Source organism: Lutra lutra, chromosome 15 (genome assembly GCF_902655055.1).
Source record: "Lutra lutra chromosome 15, mLutLut1.2, whole genome shotgun sequence".
In the NCBI taxonomy this organism is placed as follows: domain Eukaryota; kingdom Metazoa; phylum Chordata; class Mammalia; order Carnivora; family Mustelidae; genus Lutra; species Lutra lutra.
In genome coordinates, this window is record NC_062292.1 from 35839954 (window position 1) to 35855962 (window position 16009).

At 42.1% G+C, this 16009-nt stretch overlaps 1 protein-coding gene and 1 long non-coding RNA gene across 2 annotated transcripts in view; one reads left to right on the top strand and one right to left on the bottom strand.

Moving 5' to 3' along the window:
* LOC125086032 (membrane cofactor protein-like) overlaps positions 1 to 12626 on the bottom strand; it is a 32023-nt gene extending 19397 nt beyond the window's left edge. Inside the window, exons 1-3 of the mRNA XM_047705077.1 lie at positions 12349 to 12626; positions 4863 to 5042; positions 4377 to 4476 (exon numbers count right to left, since the gene is read on the bottom strand). Coding sequence (XP_047561033.1) covers positions 4377 to 4476; positions 4863 to 5042; positions 12349 to 12466 — 398 coding nt within the window. The 5' untranslated portion in view covers positions 12467 to 12626. The remainder of the gene's footprint in view (positions 1 to 4376; positions 4477 to 4862; positions 5043 to 12348) is intronic.
* Positions 12627 to 12671: 45 nt separating this feature from the next.
* The window catches only part of LOC125086034 (uncharacterized), a 37532-nt gene continuing 34194 nt past the window's right edge, over positions 12672 to 16009 (top strand). The window contains exon 1 of the long non-coding RNA XR_007123077.1: positions 12672 to 13300. This is a non-coding gene — a long non-coding RNA (uncharacterized LOC125086034). The remainder of the gene's footprint in view (positions 13301 to 16009) is intronic.

Sequence of the window (16009 nt, forward strand, 5' to 3'; positions counted from 1 at the left end):
TAAATAAGTAGAATTTCTACATTTGAACCCTCATTGACCAAAAGCAAAGATGTCTAAATAAATCTGCTGTACCTGTCAGTCTGGCCTCTTTGCTATCTCCAGCAATCACATTACACATTCATTTCTACATCTATGTTCACACCACTATTCTCAGTAAAAACAACAACTGAGTAGAGAGATTAGGCCCTAGAGCTTGCCTATCTGGCTCTGAGTCTCAGCTTTTTGACTCACTTTCTGTCTGAGCTCAGGCAAGTCCCTTAATGGTCCCCTTCCTCAGCTTCCTCATCTATGAAAAGGGGAACAGTGCACACTTCATGGGATAGTTTCCAGGATTAGATGAGTTAGCATCTGGTACATACAAAAGAGCAATTTTTAGCTCTTGTTAATATTCTTTAGGTAAGAATATTTTTCTGGGGCTAGCTCAGGAATATTACTCAATGAAATATTCTCTTGTGATTTAAATTCATGGTATTCTCTTCTCCTGCTGGACTCTTACTGTAATAAGCATGAATAATTCTATTTATTTGCTACTTCTGATTTATTATTTTGTTTTGACACGTCTCTGTACATTGTGTTTCTCAACAAGGCTACAACTTTTTTGAGAAGAGACTATACCTTACACTTGTTGTCTGCCTAGCAGGCTTGCTCTATGTAACTACTCACTAGATGTTCCAGTATTTTTACTTGATCAAATTAAAACAAATAGTCGGTGAAACGGTTTATATAGGATCCAGCTGCCTTTTTGCTACGTTATGGTATTTAGGGAAGGATTCTGGGAAAACACAGAGTAGGAAGCACTAACAGTCCGTTTCCCCAGCCAGACAACATCTGCAATGGCGAATCCGCCTGATGGAACTATTCTGGAGCTCTGGAGTCTGATGATGGCTTGCAACTTCCAAGGAAAGACTTGGACAGGTAAAATGCATTGATTTCAGTCAATATCACCTTAGCACAGTGTCTCCTGCCCACAGCAGACAGCTCTGTATGTGTTCCTGGAGCAGCTTAGAAGCAGTTCTGGGGAGCCAGGGTGCACAAAAAGGACCCTGTCCTCCAAATACTGGGGACCTGTGCTCTTATCACTGAATTCTGCTTCCAATCCCAGTGAAGCATTCAAAGAGGTGGGCAGTCACTGTCGCCATACCTACCCCTAACTCTTGTAAGCCCCTTTCTAACTGTCTGAAGTGACTTCCAGGGGATGTAAACCTCCAGGACTATTTGCTCCCCACTTCATTTTTCACTTCTTTCCCTCTCCAGAGAGCTAGACATTAAAGACTAGAATGTTCAAAACCAACTGCATATGTGAAGAAAGTTAAGAAGTGAGTGTGCAGGGGCGCCTGAGTGGCTCAGTGGATTAAGAAGTGAGTGTGCATGCCCAAGGAAAGTCTCTGGAAAGACTGTTAGTTTAAAATGTCAGGCTCATAAAATATAGGACGAGCCCAGATGTCCATCGACAGATGAATGGATAAAGAAGATGTGAAACAGATATAGATAGATAGATAGAGATAGAGACAATGGAATATTACTCAGCATCAAAAAGAATGAAGTCTTGCCATTTGTAACAACATGGATGGAACTAGAGGGTATTATGCTAAGTGCAATAAGTCAGTCAGAGAAAGATAAATATTTTATTATTTCATTCTTATGTAGAATTTAAGAAACAAAACAGATGAACATAGGAGAAGGGAAAGAAAAATAAAATAAGATGCAATCAGAGAGGGAGACAAACCATAAGATACTCTTAACTATAGGAAACAAATGGAGGGTTGCTGGAGGGGAGGTGGGTGGAGGGATGGGGTTATTGGGTGATGGGCATGAAGGAGGGCACTTGGTGTAGTTAGCACTAGGTGTTAAATGCAAATGATGTATCATTAAATTCTATCCCTAAAACTAATAATAGACTATACATTAATTAAATTGATTTTAAATTGAGAGTAAATAAAGGTCAGTCTGATCCTCAGCAGAGATACCCTACCATAACCACAAAAATATGAACAGTAACATAAAACATTGGCCCTAGGGAAAGGGAAGAATTCAAATGTCCGGTATTCCACACACACACAGAATTACAAGATACACAGAGAAACAGGAAAGCTTGGCCCATTGAAGAAAAAAAAAATAAATCAACAGAAACTGTTTCTGAAAAAGATCTGATGGCAGATCTGCTAGACAGAGACTTCAAAATAACTTCAAAATAACTATCTTACACATGCTCAAAGAACTTCTCAAAGGAAGAACAGGAGAAAGTCAATTAAATGATATATGAACGAAATGGGAATGTCAATAAGGTGACAGAAAACCTTAAAAGAAATTCTAGAGCATAAAAGTAAAATAACTGGGATACAAAGAATTCACTAGAGGCACTGAAAGCAGATTTGAGCACCAGAAGAAATAAGTGAACATGAAGCTAGAACAACAGAAATTATTGAGTCTGAGGAAAAGAAAGAAAAAAGAGTGAAGAAAAGTGAGCAGAACCAAAGGGACTTGTGGGACACCATTAAATAGACCAATATATATATTGTGGGAGTCCCAGAAGGATAAGAAAGACAGGAAGGGGCGGAGAGAATAGCTCATGGTTGACATCCCAAATGTGATGAAAGACGTGAATATAAACATCCAAGCAGCTCAACAACCTCCAGGAAAAATGAACTCCAAGAGTAACTAAGACAGGTAATAAACTTTCAAAAGACAAAGATAAAAAGAGAGTCTCAAAGGCAGGAAGAGAGAAGTGAGTCATTATACAAGGGAGCCTCAATAATATTATCAGCAGATTTCTAATCAGAAGCTTTGAAGGCCAGAAGATAGTGGGACAGTATACTCCAAAAAGTGCTAGAAGGAAAAAACTGTCAACCAATAAACATCAATCCGGGAAAACTACCTTTCAAAAGTGAAGAGGAAACCAAGACTTTATAACAAAAGCTGAGGGACTCAGTGACCACTAGATGTCCCCTGCAAGAAGGAAGAAATGCTCAAGGGAGTCCTGCAAGATGAAATGAAAGGATGCTGAAAGTATCTTTGAGTCATATGGAGAAATAAATATATCATTAAATGTAAATACATTGGTAATTATAACAGCTTATATTATTGTATAAGTGCAATTTTTGTTTTCTTTATAACCTAAGAGACTAATACATTAAAGGGAAGGAAAAACAGAAATGTAAAACACAGTGTTACTGTAACTTTGGTTTTTAACTCCAAATCTTGTTTTCTACATAATCTAAAGGACTAATTTAAAAGTACAATTAGTTTATGTTTTGGAGCACACGATGTAGAAAGATGTAACTTTGTATAATAAACAATCAAAGGGGGTGGTAGTGGAGTTCTAAAGGATCAGAGTTTTTGTATGTTATGACATTAAACTGGTACAAATTCAAATTAGAGTGTTATAACTTTAGGATATTAAATATAATCCCCTATAGAAAATAGCCATAGAATATACATAAAAGGAAATGAGAAAGGAACTTAAACATTTCAATACAAAAAGTCAAATAAACAAAAAAAGACACTAATGCAGGAAATGAGGGCCAGAATAAAGCTATAAGGCATACAGAAAACAAATAGCACAATGACAAAAGTAATTGACTCCTTATCAGTAATTACTTCAAATTTAAATGGATTAAAACCCTCTAATCGAAAGACAGAGATTGGTAGAATGGATGAAAATACATGATCTAACTATATGCTACTACAAGAGACTCACTTTTAGATCCAAGGACAAAACAGGTTGAAAGTAAATGGACTGAAAAAAGATATTTTAACAAATAGTAACCAAAAGACAGTAAGGTTGACTATACTAATATCAGACCAAACAGACTGTAAATCAAAAAAGGTTACAAGAGACAAAGGACATTATACATCAACAAAGGGTTTATACAGTAAGAAGATTTAACAGTTGTAAATATTTATGCCGCCTGATAACTACCACCATAACATATGAAGCAACACCTGACAGAATCGAACAAGGAAATATGCATTTCTACATAATAGTCATTCCTACTAGTTGGCGACTTCAGTACCCAGTTCACAGTAATGGAGAGAACCATCAATATAAGTGAGGAAGCAGAGGACTTCAAGAACACAACATTTCTGTGAGTCCTCCTTCAAATCTGAGAGTTGGCATTTTAAATGGGGTGCACTTTGCCAAGGATAGTCACCGTGATTACTACATTTTTGATGCTCACAATAAACTTATTATAGATATATAAATATGAGACAATTTTGCTTTCCTTCAGAATTGATTTCTTTGAATTAATTATGTATCTTTTCAGTCTCTTTAAAAAACCCAAGCGTTGTTTGGCTAAAAGTGCAACATTTATGGAAATGCTTGAGGAGCAAAACAAAAATAGAATTAGTAACATTTACCTCAAGGAGCAACTTACCCCTCATTACAAAAAAAGTGAGCTGCATTTTCAAATTGAAAGGAGTTATTTGGGGCATAGACTTCGCCATTTTTGAGTAGTGGAGTTTTACATTCTTTCCCTAAAATAAAATTTAAAAAAAAATTTTTTTAACACCAATTTCAAAACAGATTTAAATCAAAGTCAAAATTCTGTACTATTCTCTGCAATTAATGCAATATCATTTTCTGTAACTAACCAGTATACAAACTTAAAATTCACATTAAACCTGGTAAACAATTGCCAAGAAAAAGATCCCCTGGGAATTTCTTAAATACTGGAAAAATACTGCTCCCTGAAACCAATTTTCACATGAGAAAATCTTGCTGTGGTGGGAAAAAAATGAAAGAAAAAAAAAAAGAAATGTAAAAAGTAGTAGTGGAAAATGGACCCTAAAATTTGTAAAAATCTCTAGAGAAAGCAAAATACAATTTTGGGTTTTTGTTGTTGTTGTTGTTGTTTACTTACTGTAACAAGCTTCTTCAATAGGATACCATGAGTGATTTTGCTCACAGTAAGTCACGACAGAGCTCATAGCTATGTATCCTGGGAGACATTCATACAATATATCTTCCCCAACTTCATAATATTTTTTAAGGGCACTCTTGAGGAACATAGTTTCATATTTTGGTGGATCACCACAGGCATCTAGGGATAAGAGATTAAGAACATGAAATTTTTTTTGGTATTTTTTTTATGCATTTTAAAAAATACATGTATTTATCTGATGCACCAGCCAAGGACTGTGGTCTGACAGGATGTAGGTAATACAGAATAAATGGAAAGATCCTTGGCAGGCTTTTAATGATACTTACGTGCTTTTACCCAGGTGGTGGGAGGAGTGGAGGATGTGCCCTGCTTGCTTTAAGTAACAGGCTATCAGCATTTTATTTGATGGGGAATAAGCTGAATTTTCATGCAACAATAAATTGAAAAGACAAAATCAATGTTTATTTTTTTATTTTATTTTATTTTTTAAATATTTTTATTTATTTATTTATTTGACAGAGAGAGATCACAAGTAGGCAGAGAGGCAAGCAGAGAGAGAGAGAGGAGGAAGCAGGCTCCCTGCCGAGCAGAGAGCCTGATGTGGGACTCGATCCCAGAACCCTGAGATCATGACCTGAGCCGAAGGCAGAGGCTTAACCCACTGAGCCACCCAGGCGCCCAAAATCAATGTTTATGATCTTAAAATATATATAGGTATGCAACCTTTCCCACTTTTTTCTTTTTCTTTTTTTTTTTTTTAATATTTTGTTTATTTGTTTATTTGACAGAGAGTTAGAGAGAGAACACAAGTAAGCAGAGCGTCAGGGAGAGGGAGAGAGAGAAGCAGGCTCTCCGCTGAGCAGGGAGCCTGATGTGGGGCTCGATCCCAGGACCCTGGAATCATGACACGAGCTGAAGGCAGCCGCTTAACCAACTGAGCCACCCGGGCGCCCCCCCACTTTTTTCTAAATTCATTTAAAAACTTGCCTCTCCTCTAAGAAGCCTTCTGTAGTACACAGCACCCTGCTCCAGTGACTCTCCCATAGTCTGAAACAACTAATGATAACTCGTCACCTCAGGTTCAGTCTCCTCGTAGAAAGCAACTTCCCAGAGGTCAGGGATTGTAGGTCTTTTTTATATGGCACTGTGTATCCAGTGGGTGCTTCAGAAATGCTAGAACTATCTTGGAACTCTGGAGTCTGATGATGGCTTGCAACTTCAAGGAAAGACTTGGACAGGTAAATTGCATTGATTTCGGTCAATATCATTGACGGAAATACATCATTGACAATATCATTATGGGAAAATAATGTTGCTTTTTTGGGCATTACAATACTTGAACAATAGATGCCATTATATAATCCCGCAGTCTGCATGCAGAAAATTCCCTAATGTTCCAGGGGAATTTCAGGAAATTGAAAGTGCTCTACTATAGAGCAATCCAACTGTTCTCCTCTACACTTGCAAAAATCCTACAATGCTCCCTAGCCTTGCAAAAATTAAAATAACTCTCTGACCCCAGCACAAACCCACAGCCCTGCCCAAAACACTACCTTCAGAAAATCATGGTCTCCGACCTAAACTGGAATTGCAATGAAACCTGACCTACCCACTATGTTTCCTATGGCCACCTAACCGAGTTTTAAATTTTCTTTGCTACCTCAGAGAGAAACTCTTGTGTTTACACCTGTCAATTGTAGTTCTCATTTCCCACTCACTTCTGGGCCTATGAAAATCAGTCAAATTACTGTCAAAGTCACTAGCTGAGGCTCCTGGGGGGCTCAGTCATTAAGCATCTGTCTTTGGCTCACGTCAGGATCCCAGGGTCCTGGGATCAAGTTCTATGTTGGGCCCCCTGCTCGGCTGGAAGCCTGCTTCTCCCTCTCCCACTCCCCCTGCTTGTGTTCTCTCTCTCGCTGGGTCTCTCAATGTCAAATAAATAAAATCTTCAAAAAAAAAAGTCATTAGTTGACTCCGTTTTTGGTAAATTTAACAGTTTCTTCCCCAGTAATATTAGTTACTCTGTCTATAACTTCTGCAGCCATTGATCCTTCTTTGCTCTCTCCTGCCTGAAAAGCTCTCTCCCTGATTTCTAGGAAAGCACACCACCCAGTTTGGCAGCTTGTCCTCTGGCTCCCTTCTTTCTGCCCAATTGGATAATGTGACGCTCCTAATGGGTTGCTGTGGGAATCCTGGTTACTCCACTCCGCATATCCCTGTGGATGTGCACACTCCCGTGACCTCATTACCACTGAGAAGAGCTGTCCCAAATCCTGATCTCCATCCTCGATCTCTCCCAGGTGCTGGACTGTTTATATTCAATTGCCTCCCTGAAAATGTACCCCATAGGGTTAATGAGATTGAAACTAGAAGAAAGTTTATACCTTTTTTTTTTTCCTCCAAAGAACTGTTTCTCCCTAATCAGCTATTGTGTCTTCTCAGACTCTACTAACGAACTCATGAGCTGTTACTGCAGAAGCCTGGGAATCAAGGTCAACAAACAGATATGGGTCCAGTCTATGAGCAAGCAAGGCTGTGTATTCTTTACCCTAGATAAGGAGTCCAAGATCTAATCCAGGTTATACTGGCTCTCAGCGCAGGCCTGGAGCCCCTTCTCCTTGCCCTGAGATAACTTCGTGAGGTCAGAGACTAAATTCTTCCCCCTTCTTGGATACTCAGGTATCCACCCCAAAGGGAACACGGGATGTATGCATGCAGGACACTCAATGTACAAGTTCCACCTTTCCTCTTGAATAAGTTGTTAAATTTCCCTGCTCTTTTCATAAATATGTATATAATCTCAACCCTTATGATTACAAAAACACTGTCCTCTCTCCCTTCAGAGAGGGGGTGGGGTTTCAGTCCTGCTCTCCTGCCTCCTTTGGTTGCTTCTCAAATAAACTTTCCTTGCTGCATATCTAATGTCTCCGTGATTGGTTTTGCTTTGCATCAGGCAGATGGACTTGAGTTTGGTTCCACCTGGAAAGTGTCATGCTCTCTCAGATAACATTAGGAAGGCAGAGTGTGACCTCTTGCCCAGCAAACAAGAGAGTTTTCACAACTCAAATGCCTATTCTGTCTCTCTAATTCCACCTTTCCCTCCAGTTCAAACCACTGCCATTTCTTCTCTAGAGTGTTACCAGTGTTTCTGAACAGGCCCCCTTAGCCATGTCGCCACCTTTCATTCATTTCATGTTTCACACTGCTGCCAGAGTCATGCTGATAGGACACAGTGACCAAAGCTCTTCCAAGTCCGATATCTTTCAATGACGAAAAAAAAAAAAAAAGAAAAAAGAAAAAAAAATGACTTCCCAATGCCCTCATGACAATGTCTAGGGCTCCCTATCATGGCCGGCAGTCTTGTAAAGCCCGTCATTACCGGGACTCTGCTCACTCTTACATCCTATTCTCAAGCCCTATTCAATTCCTGGCAGTGTCCATTAAATGACCTCAATTATGTCAGCATTCCGGACCTCCCTGCCTCAATTAACTTCAGCTTTGACCAGAGACCCTGCACTCCTCTCACCCTCTCACCCACTCATCTTTCAGTTTCAGCTGACAGGCCACTTCTTGTGGCTCTTGACATATGTCAGCAAAAAACTGGGTTAAGGGACACCCAGGTGGCTCAGCCAGTTAAGCTTCTGCCTTCAGCTCAGGTCATAATCCCAAGGTCATCGGATGGAGTTCGGCATCATGCTCCCCCCTCTGCGGGAAGCCTGCTTCTCCCTCTGCCTGCCGCTCCCCCTGCTTGTGCTCTCTCTCTCTGACAAATAAATAAAATCTTTAGAAGACAACAGGGGTGAGTTTCCTCGCGATCCACATTTACTTCATCCACAGACTACCCCACAGCGGGACTCGTCATTGTCTCTGCTCCCAACCAGACTGTTACCTCTGAGGACTATGGGGGGCACCTCACTGCACCTGTAACACCAACCGCCACAGCTGAATGAGCGCCACTGTCAGTTCCAGACACTCTTAGACCAAAGCTTACATCCTTTTCTGCTCAGCCAACTTCTTCCAAAGATACCCGCAAATCATAATTTTTTTCTTTGTTGTTTCATGCCTGTCTTCAACTTTTTTTCATTGGTTGAATGATAGCTCTTTCCCTTAATCAGGTATTTGATTTCTTTCATGTCAAAATATTTATGCTTTCTTGTTTTATTTTGACTACATTCTCCATTATTGCTATTCTTAGAAAGAGCATTTTAACATGATCAAAGGAGAACTCCAAATAATGGGGATTTTATTTTTTCCGAAGTACAGTAACTGAAGACTCTACATCTTGTATCTTAAAACAATAGTGGTGATAGTATTAATAATTTTAGAAATAGCAAACATCCAGCACTACCTCCGTCTTTTTTTTTCTTTTCTTTTTGAGTTGGATGTCCTTTATTCAAGGGAACACAATCCACAGATTGAGGGAATGTGGTGACTTTCATGTTCTGGAGCACTATTCCTGAGGGATTTGGAGCGAGAAGGAGATTTATAGAGCTTTCCAAGAGGAAACTCAGAAACAGGGCATGATTGGCTGGGAGACTGGAGATTTCCTTATAAGGTTAGCCAGCCCAATTCCTCAAGAAAGTCCCCTAAGCTTTGAGGATGGTGATTGGGGTATGCTGGGTGTCCCTGGCAGTTGTTTCCCATAAGTGCGGGCAGACTTAGAGTTAAATCTGTGATGTGGGCCAAGTCACTGGGTGTCCATTTCGTGGGTCCTGATATATGGTTTAACTTTATCAATTCCCTACCTCCATTCTGTACATTCATTAGACTACAATTTTCCAAGGACAGTCAGTAATCATCATCACGGTAACAGGAACTGGAGGGAGATGGCAATGTCAGATGTTCCTCAATTATTTTTACTTCTCCCCGCAAAATGCACATAGTAATCTGCCTCGGAACGCCAAGATTAGGTTGCAAGCCCTACTCGTAGTTGAATTTTTTTATATTGCCTTCATTATCATTCCCCTCTCTCTTTAGGATTCTTTAGTGAAAAGCTCTAGATTTGTACCTGGATTTCAATCAGATAATACATGCAGTCCTTTATTTGCTTTGCCCATCAAAAACAATCAGAAGGAGAGGTACTCAGGGAAATGACCTATACTACTATTTTAAGCACAATTTGTCTTCATACTCATCCTACGGGTTGGGCACTATTGCCCCCTCTCTAAGATGGGCCAGGTAAGGCACAGTAGGTTAAGTCACTGGCCCAAGCCAAAATCTCCAGCAGCCAGATCCATTTCCTGCTTCCCCTACGGACACTGCTTCTCACCACACTCACCTGAAACCCTCCCACGCTTACACCAACACCCTGCAATGGCATCCTCAAGAAATGGTCTTCTACCGAGTCTGGAGAAATTAAAGGAACCCTGGTTTAGATTTGCTGTGTGCTAAGTCAAACAAAAGGGCTCAAGTGCCCTGAAGGGACAGATAACAACATCAAGCCTGAATTTTAACGATGGGGATTGTTCATTCCTCACTATCCTGTTGCTTTTCACAGTGATTGGCTCTGTGTTCTAGTCCTTGGCCTTTCCCTTGCCTCCCTTGTCCTCCAGCTGCCACACCGGGCAGCTCCACGGTCCTTGGGAGCCCCCAGCCACGTCACAGCTCTAAGCCTCTGATCACACTGCTCCCCTCTGCTCTGAACATCCTTCCTTCCTGCTCAGCTGCAACCCCCACTCAACTCCTGTCTTCTTATACTGAATCCCCTCAACCACTCCTCTAGCAAGCACCATCTGCTTTCCTCGGGAGTCAGTGCCCAGTGGCCTCCTCTTGGACTGTCCTCCGCATGGATCGCTCAGTCACTATCACGGGTTTCTGTGTTCAATAGTTCCCCTGTTATGGCCCATGAGGCCATAACACCAAGCACAGCATGTCCCTCAGAGGAGCTGGGCAAAACCGTCTGGCACTCAAAGGACCACTGGTGTCCAACAGAACACCTCGCTGAAGAATATACTGGGATGCATCTAATACTGAAAAGCATCATCTTTAAGCTTTGGCCAGAAAGACCTGGCCACAGGATTTCCTCTGTTGCCTAACTCCCAGGATTCTGGTGACCCAGCAACTGACCAGATAAGGACTGCTCTCTTTGCATTATAACCTGTAGAGTAAGGAAGTAAGAAACTACCCTGTAAACACTTAATGGATCTATCCTGGCTTCATCCACCAGAGAGAAAGAAAAGATGTAAAAGAGACACCACTCACAGCAGGAGGTGGTGGGTTTTGTCCAAAACGCAGACCCCTTCTAGAAGAATGAGACTGGTTCTGAATTGGACGAATGTTGGCTTCTGCCATCTCATGCAGCTGGCAACTACCTCCCTCTGAGATGGGAAGCCTCCAGGCACAATGCAGCCTGCTTACAAACCTGCTTCCGGCCTGTGAGCTGCTTCAGAACTGAATGTGTATTCTAGTCCCGTATTTTCCCTGCCGGGCATAAGGAGGATCATTTATACTTTCTCTAATTTCATACCTATCCTGATTTTACCTTTGAACTTTCAACTTGGTTTTGTGTTTCCTTTTCTGCATTTTTAAGTTTTGCTACCTTCCATGTTGCACCCCAGTCATTTTATTTTCTCTCTTCCAAACAACATCCAACGTGAGCTCCAAGGCTCATCTAAACTTGATCCTTTTTTAAAACATTTTTTTGTTTTCTTTTTATTGCCCCTGGTCCCTCCCCACGCTACTCCCCCCACAGAAATGAACTTTTTCATGATCCGGAACAAGCAAGATATGGTGAGCTCTGCAGATTCTACAGAACAGGGAAGACAGAGCCTCTGTGATGGTCAACTTCCCCTGACTTAGCTTAGGCACCGCAGAAAGGCCATCCTGAGGACAGGTGTTTAAAGAACCTCCCTCCTGGAAGCGGGAGGAATTGTTGCCGGCACTCTAAGCCCCAGCCTCATTATATTATATTATTTTAATTCATTTTCTGGTACTCAATACTTATACAAGAGCGTTGACACGGGCAAAAAATTGCAAATCTGGAACCGCAAGTGTGACAAGACAGAGAAGCTCTCTACATTCTCATGGGGAAAGCAGAAAACATGTTTGCAGGGGTGACTCCCAGTCAGGGGGGATTTGAGCTGGGGTGCGTGTGTCTGAGATAGGGTGGTCAGAGAGGGGCCTCCTGAGAGGCTGACACCTCTACTGAGCTTGAGAGATAAGAAGGAGCCAGGGGAGAATGTTCCAAGTCTGAGGGAATAGTAAGTACAGAAGCCCCACAGAGGCGGAGTTTGGCCCACCAGGGGCCCCTAGTGATTGGTAAATGCTATTAGAGTATCAAGCTCCTTTCCCCCAGAGCACTTCTTTTGGGTTATAACGTATTCACGAGCAGTATGTTTGGTCTGCCACTCCTGATAAATTTTAGCAACTATTTCTCCACCGCCACTGTGTGCCTGACACTGGGGTTCTCACAGCGAGCAAACGTGTCTGCTCACCGCCAGAGGGCACAGCCTCTCCAGACTCTTACCGGAGTTCAGAGAGAGCAGGAGCAATGGGGCCACCAGAAGGACCCCGACCAGGCGCCAAGAAAAGCGCTTTTCGGGGTGAAAGCAACGGGCGACGTATGGCGCGCGGGACACCGTCATCTTCCCGGAGACCCGCGGGAACCTGAGAGTCCGCCAAGCGACACCTTCCCAGGTTTGGGGGGCAGACGCAACAATCCCGAGTGGCCGGGTGTCAGGAGCCCGCCGCGGGGGCGTGGCCTCAGCGCGGTTTGGGCGGAAGTGACTCTCCTTCCCGAAGTGGGCGGAGCCAGCCGGTTCTCGGGGGCGGGGCCTGGGTGGGGCCCTACTGACCTCTGGAACATGGCGTGGGAAGGAGAGGGTCGGGCTGCGGGGTCGCAGAGCTGTTCGGTCGTCTCCGCGGGTGCCAGGCGGCCCTGCGACGATCCCTTGCGCACTGACCCGACGTCCCCGGCGGCTTGCGGGGCTCGGCGGGCTCACCGCCCGGACTCAGGAGGGTGCGAAGGGAAGCAGAGCTGGCGGGGGCCTCTTTGTCCCTTCTCCGGAACCGAACGCGTCACTGAGCGAAATGCACAGCGACCTGAAACTAGAAACCCAAGGCCAGGCAGCGGGTCGTCGTCGGGCCGCACCCCTCCAGGCTGCTGTGTGTTTGGGGGCCTCCGAACTGCCCGGACTCCCTGCCCTTGTTTCAAGAGTTGGCATGAGTCGGGCATATGGAGGGACAGTGCTTGTGATTTGCGGGGCTCTCAGCATCTGCTCTGGGATCCTCTGGAGGCCGGATAGATTTCAGAATCTCAAAGGTTTGGCCACTGCACTCCCAGCCCCTCAAGTAAAGCAAGGTAGATGAATTATTCAACAACACCGGGCCATTAGCATTTGGGGCCTCACCTCTCTGGGGTCCTTGCCCTTGAGCAACTAAATGCTTTATTGAAGAGGGGAAAAAGATGCATGAGAAAGGTAAGGACAAGGGTGTATTAATTGCGCATCTCCTGGAAGTGCTTTAATTAAAGCCGTTATTGTTGGGATGGAGAGGAATCCATAAGAGGGGAAATTTCCTGATGACCCAGTCTCAGTGGAAAATCAAGAGGAAATGAGCCAGATCTGTTTGTAGCATTCTGACTAAACCTGTATGACTAGAAAGAGGGAGGGGGAAAAGTCACATGGCTTGTATTAAAAGAGTACACAAAAGGAATTGACATATTCTTCCCATTAGCTGGCAAAGAACGACAAATGTCAACCAATGTGAGTAAACGTATTTGGAGGGCAACACCCTCAAACTTTGGCGAAAATTTAACTTTTCTGTAAAGTTTTTAAATGGCCATGACTTTTAAAGCACCAGTTGCATTTGGACTTTATCCCAAAGGAATCATCAGAGCTGTGACCAAAGATGCATAATTTTGGAAAAAATAAATAAATCCTCAGCATCTAGCCAAAGTATAAGGAATTTTTGATAGGTGGCTTTATGGTATGAATATCTATTCAGCAAGCAGTGTAAAAACAGTATGAGAAACTGTGATATATATGTACGTGGAAAAAGCAGATTCCAAATCAGTATGTGCCTTCTGGCATTCCTTTATTAAAATAAAAGTAGTATACTGATACACATAAAAAGGGAGTTGGAGTATACCATAATTAACTAATACTTCATTAGATTATGGGTATTTCATTTTCTTTGTGTTTTCTTATTTTCTATAGTGACCTTATGTTACATTTGCAATCAGATAAGGAAAAAATATTAAATCCAACCTATATTTCAACGGCTACTCTTTTCAAAGAGTGGTACCCATGAAACCTGCATCACACCTAGTAAGGTATGACAGGATGGGAAGGAAATGTAAGCTCTCTGTATAAACTTTAGATTCGTATTCTGGAATTATAAAACTCTCTTATATATGGTTAATATTTTGTATCTGAAATGTACTGAAGACATTCTGGAATTGACTCTTCTGTCCAGATCAAAACATTATTTTTGATTCTGGGTATATGATGTAAAGTTGTGGATTGTTATATAAAATAAACACCTTAGTCTTGGATTATAAAAACTTGGGGCGCCTGGGTGGCTCAGTGGGTTAAAGCCTCTGCCTTCAGCTCAGGTCATGATCTCAGGGTCCTGGGATCAAGCCCTGCATCGGGCTCTCTGCTCAGCGAGGAGCCTGCTTCCTCCTCTCTCTCTGCCTGCCTCTCTGCCTACTTGTGATCTCTGTCTGTCAAATAAATAAATAAAATCTTAAAAAAAAAAAAAACTTATGTGGAGAACGAAGTAAAAAAAAAAACTAATTAAACTTTCTTAGAACTTCCAGCCATTGACAAGTGCTTGGGACAGGCAGGATGACTGTTTGCCAAGATCTCGGCTCCTCGGTGTAATACCTTGGTAGAGGCAAAAGGCAGCTTTAGGTAGCCGGAAGTCCAGGATCCTGTAAGTCTTTTTTGAATATGAAAATTCCTTCAGAAAATTCCTTTATCTCTCCCCCCGCCAAGTTAGCAATCATCTTCCAAGTATATGGCTGGTTGATATACATCTGAAAGGTCTCATGACTAAGGTTTTACTAGGCAGTATAAATAACCTTATCCTAACAACAGCTAGCCCTCAAGGTCCTAGAAACCTTTCTTCCAAATTCCTTAGAGACTGATGCTATCCCTAACCAACCCCCACCTTGAAAGTATGTAATCACCACTCCTCACAATCCCAGCTCAGTGCTTTCTACCCAGGGGTCCTGTCCATGTGCTACCATAAACGGACCTTTTTAAAAAAATTAACATATATAATATATTATTTGTTTCAGGGGTACAGGTCTGTGAATCATCAGTCTTACACAGTTCTCACCATAGCACATACCCTCCCCAGTGTCCATCACCCAGCCACCCTATCCCCTCCCCCATAAAAGGACATTTTTGGCACCAAAGACATCTAAGGAATTCCTTTGCAACCTTTCACTCCCAAACCCCAATGTTTCACATCAAAAACCATGCACTGTGATGACACTTAATTGAAGGAGGTATAAAAAGGAGACACTGGAAACTCAAAGAGGGGGAATTACCATTTCTATTGGTTCTTAGAATTATAAGAGTGAGAGAAGAGAAATATTCTGTGGATCAATGTTGAAACTTATTTGTGAAAATAGAATCTATTTTTCTCTGCAGCCCTCTTGTACAATGATATATGTCTGTTACATCTCAATAAGATGAAAACATTTTCCCATCTATTTCTACCAGTAAAAGTTTTTTTGTCATTAGTAAATTAAAAGGTGGCAAGGTATGGCAGGAGTTTGGTTTCCTAGTTACACAAACTAGATTAGAGTCAAGAATTGGGGTTTTACTGGAAATTTCTTTCAATCAGTAAAATCTGTACGAGGGGATCATTAAGACACTGTAAATATAATTGGATAATTTCACATAGATTAATTTATTTTCATTTGCCCCAATAAAGGCTCCATTGGAAATTTGGAGCCCTTTTCCATATTTTTCTGAACAGGCTCCTTGACACAGGGATAGAGTTTTCCTACTGTAGCTCCAGTGCTAAGACAGTTCTAGGTCTCTCGTAGGTGCATAATAAATGCCTATGACTACTGCAAGAAATAAATGGGTGTTGCCGTCAAATGCCTCTAACCTGTCTCTGCCTGTTCTCCCGCAGCATGGATTTACCAAATAAGGGCTGCGAAGATTCTG